The sequence below is a fragment of the Diospyros lotus genome, chromosome 8 (assembly GCF_014633365.1).
Source record: "Diospyros lotus cultivar Yz01 chromosome 8, ASM1463336v1, whole genome shotgun sequence".
NCBI classification, from domain to species: Eukaryota; Viridiplantae; Streptophyta; class Magnoliopsida; order Ericales; family Ebenaceae; genus Diospyros; species Diospyros lotus.
The window spans coordinates 27946730-27953987 of record NC_068345.1 but is presented as its reverse complement, the minus strand read 5'-3'; the positions used below and the strand labels follow the sequence as shown (position 1 = coordinate 27953987).

The 7258-nt window shown below is 32.6% G+C and overlaps 1 protein-coding gene across 1 annotated transcript; it reads left to right on the top strand.

The window, feature by feature from the left end:
* Window positions 1–1003: 1003 nt before the first annotated feature.
* On the top strand, window positions 1004–2299 carry LOC127808106 (uncharacterized). The gene is made up of 3 exons (XM_052346480.1): window positions 1004–1403; window positions 1474–1624; window positions 1747–2299. Exons 1-3 carry the CDS (start codon window positions 1128–1130, stop codon window positions 2148–2150), a joined length of 831 nt encoding a protein of 276 aa, XP_052202440.1. The 5' UTR covers window positions 1004–1127; the 3' UTR covers window positions 2151–2299.
* Window positions 2300–7258: the final 4959 nt, after the last annotated feature.

The following is a 7258-nucleotide window of genomic DNA, read 5'->3' as shown; positions in this document are numbered from 1 at the left end:
TCAATAATCATAAAATTACCTTTATAAATATCAAATTGATAGTATTTATCTTGCGAAAATACTGTTGTAAGATCCCTTTTTCCCCAACAATTAATATTGTACTTTGATTAGGTGGAGTTGATAGGTAGGGATGTACCGGAATCAACCTCCATACTGAAGTTTGTTTCTCTTGCTATTATTGTTGCCGTGGCTACCCTTCACCAAATAAGACAAAACGCATTGGGACCATATATACAGGGACATCAGGCATTTAATTAAACAGTAGCGTAAGAGAAAGAAATGTATATATACATATATATGTGTGTGTATATATATATATATATATATAGATTATAGAGTTAAAGAGAGAGGATGACTTTCAGTCCAGTGAGTCCGTCGTCTCCAGGCCTTACAGTTAACTTTAGCAGTTGAAGGTGTCTTATCTTTGCATTTCTTTTCTTGAGAATTGATATTCATATATAATAATTACAATATAAAAATTCATATAAACAAGTATTCTACAAAAAATTAACAATTGTGAATCCTTTAGATAATTTTTTTTGTTTCAATTTATAAATATTAATGAACTACAACATTCTACAAGAAATCTATAAAAAAAAAAAAAAAATCTTAACTGCATGGCATTACTTTGTTTTTCAATAACGATCCAACTTATCAAACGTTTAATATTACACTGTATAGGGTAGATTATATACATTTTAATTAACCAGTCAACTAAACAAGGTTCATATATGTATATATATTTATATAGAGTGTAGAATGGGAAACCTCATTGTTGAATACATGTCGCAAAAATAGAAAGTCGACTGAGACGAGTAATGATATCAACTCAACATTATCTGCGGACGCAACTTATTTTTTGGTAACAGTTCCAAGAGATTACCCATTTTAATTTCTTTTTTCTTTTAGGTTGTATTTCAGTCAATGTTCAAATCACCATGTGTCCTTGATCCAACCGTCCAGCCCTCGGCAATCCTTTCTGCTTCCTACTCTTTTGTTCAGTCCCAAACTGACAGGTACACTTTGTCGCTCCCAATTATTGCCCCCTCCTCCATCTCATCTCCATAATCTTCTCCAATGCTCTCTTTCTTTCACAAAACACTGAAGAATATTTCTCAGCACCTTCAATGGCTTCTTCCACCATGCCCAAGCAGCTTGCCCAGCTCCTCCAAGAGCAGCAAGACCCTTTTGTCCTGGAACTCTACCTTCTGGAAAGAGGCTATGTGAAGAACAAGACCCTCCATTGCTACAAGAGGAGGAAGTTCATTCCAAACTGTTCCAAGATTGTGAAAACTTTAATCAACAAGCTTTCATTCGTTGGTGACAAGAATAAAGGGAATTCTAGTCTCAGGGAGATTATCAAGAGGAACAAGGAAGAACCAGCACAATCAGATGGAAGAAAGGTAGAATGGAGCTTGATTTAACAACTGTCGAATTTTATTGATTCGAAACGGTTTCTGAAAAGATTAACAGATTGCTGCAGATAGAAGGCTTCCATGGATGTGCAGGGGAGAGAATGAAGAAAGCCCAGTTTCAGTCCTAGAAAAATTGCCTTCAAAAGAAGAAGAAGAAGAACAAGAAGAAGAAGAACAAGAAGAAGAGTCACCAATTCATCATGACAATAGTACGTCACTCTTACCTTTCTTCTCTTTATTTTGCTGGCCTTTCTTAGCCTAGTGTTTGTGAATTATGATCCAATTTATAAAATCTAACTTCCTGAAACTGTTCATGCCAAACATAAAATAGTTTTCAAAGAAACATTATTTGGAAAGAAGAGGTTTGGCATGCCTGGTTCTTCCTTCCAGCGCTTCGTAGAGACAATGGCTTTGCAGCAACCAAAGCAGCTCCTATATGACTGGGTGAGGGAAATGGTGGAGACCCGCCGTGCATGGGAGGAGGACCGAAGACAGCGGCGGCAGCTGTTGCCGGAATCTTTGAGGCCGGAGGAGCTCGGAAAGCTTCTGTTTGAGGGCATGAGGAGTTGGAGCAACTTACGTGGGAATTTAACCAACACAATCCAACTTTTGAATTCAGATTTCGAAACTTCAGGTTCAGAATGGCGCGATTATGAAGCTGAGATTAGAGAAATCGGTGTAGAGATTGGAGATGATATTTTAGAAGATATCATCTTTAGAGAGATATTGTTTTAGACATTGCACAACCAGATTTGTAACGAGAATAGAAATCTAAATCTGATGACGGGTTCTTCTAGTTACCTGCTTGTTTAGAGCTTTTGTAATGGGCAACTTGTACATATTACCTATGTTTTCCTGGTTATGCATATTTCTACATGCTAGAATTGGCTATGTTTTCACTTTTTATCACTTCTTATATGAACCAAATCCAACTCAAATATGATCAGACTTGCAATTTTAAACTCATAACCGACCCAATCACAAGTTAAATTTGAGCCAACCCAACCCAAATCAGGATGTGACCCAGTTGTATCTTCATTCCAAGACTTGTATAGTGGCATCAAATATTATCTTTTTAAACTATTTCACGTATCAAGGAAAATATGTAGCTTATTTAAAACTTCAAATGCGTGTATCAAATTCATATTGAGTAAGATGCAAGTGTTTGGATAGGAGTCAACACGTGGCATTTTGAACCCATTAACTTAATACAGAATTGAACACGATTGACTATATGCCACGTTTTGTAGGTTACTGTCCCACAAGTTAAATAACTTTGCAGTGCAAATGATAAATATGGGATGGGTGGGAGCAAGGGCCTTAACAACTGGCCATTGCAAGAGAACCGTAGCATGCGTGATACTTATTAGGAATTAGGGACTTAGTTGGCCACAATATTTGCTTAAGAAATGACCGCAACAATAATGGCATCTGCTTTAACCAAATTTGCTTTTGGTGGAGCACGCTTGTCACTTCTCATTTTATTTCTACATTGAGGTGCATGATGTCCTGCTGATTTTCCATAAACAAAGTAAGAATCTTTCTTTTTTAAAACAAATTGGGGTTATTATAGGCTTATAATCAAGTTAATTATTTTTGTGTCCATGCTTTTGTTGGGATTTTGGGACTTACCTTACACTAAGTTGGCCTTGGAAGCAATTTCCTTTGCTTTTGCAGATTGAAACTCTTTGCAATTTGTTTCTTCAATTATTATATGAATAATTATGTCTTCGAGTGATAATTGTTTGGGCTTGTGTTTGAGTTAGTTCCTGTGGTCATTCCATGATTCTGGCTATTTTCCAATGAGAAGACCTGCTACAATTCTTACTGCCACACAATATTCTTAGCTTTCAAGTCTTCTAAGAGCTTGTGGTACTCATTGATTTGCACCTTAATCTCCTTGTCATCAGTCATCTCCCATCGATAGAACTTACCAATTACAATTTTTGTTTCCCAACGTCTTCAGCTATGTACTTAGTATTCATGGAGTTCCAAATTTTCTTCGGTTCCTTAACAGACATCAAATAATTCATTAGATAATGTGCTAATAATTGTATGCCTATATACCTTATTTGCATGTGTCTAGTGGTCCAGCAATTTGACATCACTAATTACATTATTAGGCTTAGTTTTAGTTAGTGCATATGCCACACCATGCACACCAAAGATTGAGAAGACCCTTTCTTGTCACCTTTTCAAGTTGTTTCCATCAAAAAGTTTGATCTTTCACTACAAGAAATTCGGGATTTAGCGACGGATTTTTAGCGACGGATATTTCCTTCGCTATTTTGCGACGGAACAGCGACGAAATTGTGACGGAATACAATTTTTTTTTTTTTTTTGTAAAATTAGCAACTGATTTTAGCGACGGAAAATAATTCAGTCGCAAAAAAATAAAAAAATAATTTTTTAGCGATGAAAACAGTAATCCATTGCTATAATTAGAGACAGAAAATTATTTCCGTCGCAAAATTTTAATAATAATAAAAAAAGTAAAAATAAAAATTTTAATTTTAGCGACGAAAACAAATTCCGTAGCAAAAAAAAAATAAAAAATAAAGTTAGCGACGGATTATCCGATTCCGTCGCTGATTTAGCAACGGAAGATTTAATCCGTCGCTAAAATTAATTTTTTTATGTTTTTTATTCAGTTAATTTATAAATATTTAAATTTGAAATGAATATTTAAATATATAAAAAATTAAATATACATTTAACCATGAGATGAATATAAAAAAATTAATTTATAAAATTGAAATAAATATATTAATATTAAAAATCATAATATTGCTAAATTCTAACTCATCAATTAATATATTTCATGTGCATAAAATAAAAAATATTAAATGTATAATAATTAATTATTTGTAATATTTATTAAATGTGTACAAAATATAAACAAACACTATATTTGAAAAATAAATAAAAAGTTTTAAAACTATAATATTATTGAAATTTTCTTTATTTTAAATTTTAGAAATCATAAAAATAAAACAATATTTAGGGATTACATTATATAGAAAAAAGTCTAGGAGCTATCTTGTTAGTATTTTTCTCTATATAAATAGGAGAATTTTTTGGTAAAATAAAAATTTTAAAAACCATAACATATGGATGACATTGTGTCTTATACTTGATAACAACAGTATCATATGTTACTATCTAATATATAGACATTATAACACAATTAAATGTATAATTAAGTCATTCATAATAAACAACTAGAGAAGTGACATATGCTGATCAAGATAAGAAAGTATCAAAATAAGTCCGGGATGATTTTCGAACAAATTTATGGAATGATTTTCCCCCTTAATAGTTGTACTACAAAAAACTATATAGGTTAATTTTTATTTTTGAAGTTTAAGTATTTTGTATAAAACATTAATGTTGACTAATAAAAAAATAAATATATCTTTTTATCATTTGTCCTCTCTAATTTTGTCTCTAAGTTATAGATGAAATTCAACAATTTAGAACCCATTGTGTTGATTAAATGAGTTCTGCCATTAGTATAAATATTATGTAGATTTTGTTTAATATAATTTTTATTTATAGAAAAAAATTATTTTTTTAAGATTACAAACTATTAATAAATAATTCAATATATCAAATTAATTTATTATAATTATTAGATTTATAATATAATTAAATTTTTAAATAAATATTATTTTGAAATACAATAATTTAAATTATTTTATTATCACATTTTAGATAATTACAATAAAATTTTATTTAAATTATATTATTTTTATTAATTAAATAATTATTAATATTATTTTTATAAATTATATTATTTTTATATAATTATTAAATATTAAAAAAAATAATTTCAATTCCCGCCTCTCGCAAATCTCGCCCCCCCTCCCCTACCTTTTCCCCCCAAAATCCCTGAAGTCCCCCCTCCCCCTAAATCTCTAATCCTCTGGCTTTCTAGCTCTCTCTGATTCGCTTGCCTTCACCTCTCGCCGTCGCTCTCTCATCTCAGTCGCTGCTTCGCCCTCGCCCCCGCTCTCGCTCGCTGTTTCGCCCTCGCTCTCGCCTCTCGCTCGCTGTCTTGCTCTTGATCACTCTGTCGCCCTCGTTGTCTCGCCTCTTGCTCGCTGTCTCGCCCTCGCCCCTGCTCTGTCACTCTCGCTCGCAACTCGCCCTCGCTCTCGCTTGCGGCTCGCCCTCGCCTCTCGCTTGCTGCATCGCCCTCGTCCTCGCCTCTCGCTCGCTGTCTGGCTCTCGATCGCTCTGTCGCCCTTGCTGCCTCTCGATTGCTCGCCCTCACCTCTCGGTTGCTCGCCCTCGTCTATCACTTGCTCGCTCTCGATCGCTCTATCACCCTCGTTGTCTCGCCTCTTGCTCGTTCTGTCGCCCTTGCTGTCTCGCTCTCGCTGTCTCACCCTCGCCCTCGCCTCTCGCTTGCTGCTCTGTCGCCCTCGCTGCTCGCCATCGCCCTTGCCTCTTGTTAAATTTTGTAAATTTGGTGTTTCCTCATTTTTTTGGTTTAATTTTTTTTATTTTTCTTTCTTTCTTTTTTGCTGCCCATGTTAAATTTTGTAAATTTGTAATGTTTGTTACTGTGGTTTTTCCAGTGAATTATTAAAAATATTTTTTTATTTTTTATATATATTTTTATGTTATTTTATTAAAAATTTATTTATTATGTTATTTGCTGCTCATGTAATATATTTTTTATGCTTCTTTCTTTTTTGTTGTATTATTTTATTTGTTAATATGTTTTATTTGTTTTCAATAAATTATTAAAAATATTTATTAGGATTTTAGTAAATTATTTTATTTGTTAATATATTTTTTAATAATTATTATTTTTTTATTTTTTTTATTTTTTTATATACTTAGCGACAGAAAATTCCGTCGCTAAAATAAATTTTTTTAAAAATAGCGACGAAAATTTCCGTCGTTATTTTTTTTTAAAAAATATATTTAGAGACGGAATTTTTTCTGTCGCTAAATTGGCGACGGATCCATCGCAAAAAAAATAGCGACGAGTATTTCAGCGATGGAAAAAATCCGTCGCCAATCCGTCCCTAAATTTATTTAACGACGGATTTTTGACTTTAGCGATGGAAATATTCCGTCGCTAAATGGCAAATTTCTTGTAGTGTTTGAAACATTTGGAAATGGCTTTGCGTATTACATAGCTGGAATTGAGGGGAAGCATATGACCGATAAGAGTAGTAGATGATGAAGCACCACCATCATCACTACAAAAAAAAAAAAAAAAATTAGGTTTAATGTCGAAAAAAAATCTATGTATAAATCCATAAAATTTTGTCTCTAATGTTTTAGAGACGGATTTAGGTTTGTCTCTAAAAGGGTTGTTACTAACCAATTAGCGATGAAATTTCTATTTCGTCACTAATTAGAGATGGAATTATTTCCATTTCAAAAAATAAAAATCCATCTCTAATTTGGTTTTTGAAATCGGTGATAGAATCAGTCGAACTTTGCTTTTAGAAACAAAATTTTTTCCATCTCCAAATAATTTATGTCTCTAATTGGTTTTTAAAGACCGAAACAAATATGTCTCTAAATTTAAAGATGAAAATAATGCCTATCTCTAATTGTTTATTAGAGATGAAAATTAATTCTTCCGTCTCTAACTTCTATGCCAAATTTTAAAGACAAAATCCATTTTCATCTCTAAATTTGGCTTTTAGAGATGGAATCTTTGATACCCAAATTTGTCAAAAAGGCCAAAAAATGACCCAAAAATATTGGATTTAGAACCTAATAACAAGTAATATCTACAATGCTAAACTCCAATCGCACCAATAATCTACAAATATATAAATTACTCCAAATACACAAATTTATCAATTAAATAAAGT

Excerpts from the sequence above, each read along its gene's own strand:
- LOC127808106 (XM_052346480.1), top strand. The coding sequence starts at position 1,128 with ATGGCTTCTTCCACCATGCCCAAGCAGCTTGCCCAGCTCCTCCAAGAG. Across the intron at positions 1,404-1,473 it reads CACAATCAGATGGAAGAAAG|ATTGCTGCAGATAGAAGGCT; the intron begins GTAGAATGGAGC and ends AAAGATTAACAG. Across the intron at positions 1,625-1,746 it reads ACCAATTCATCATGACAATA|TTTTCAAAGAAACATTATTT; the intron begins GTACGTCACTCT and ends AACATAAAATAG.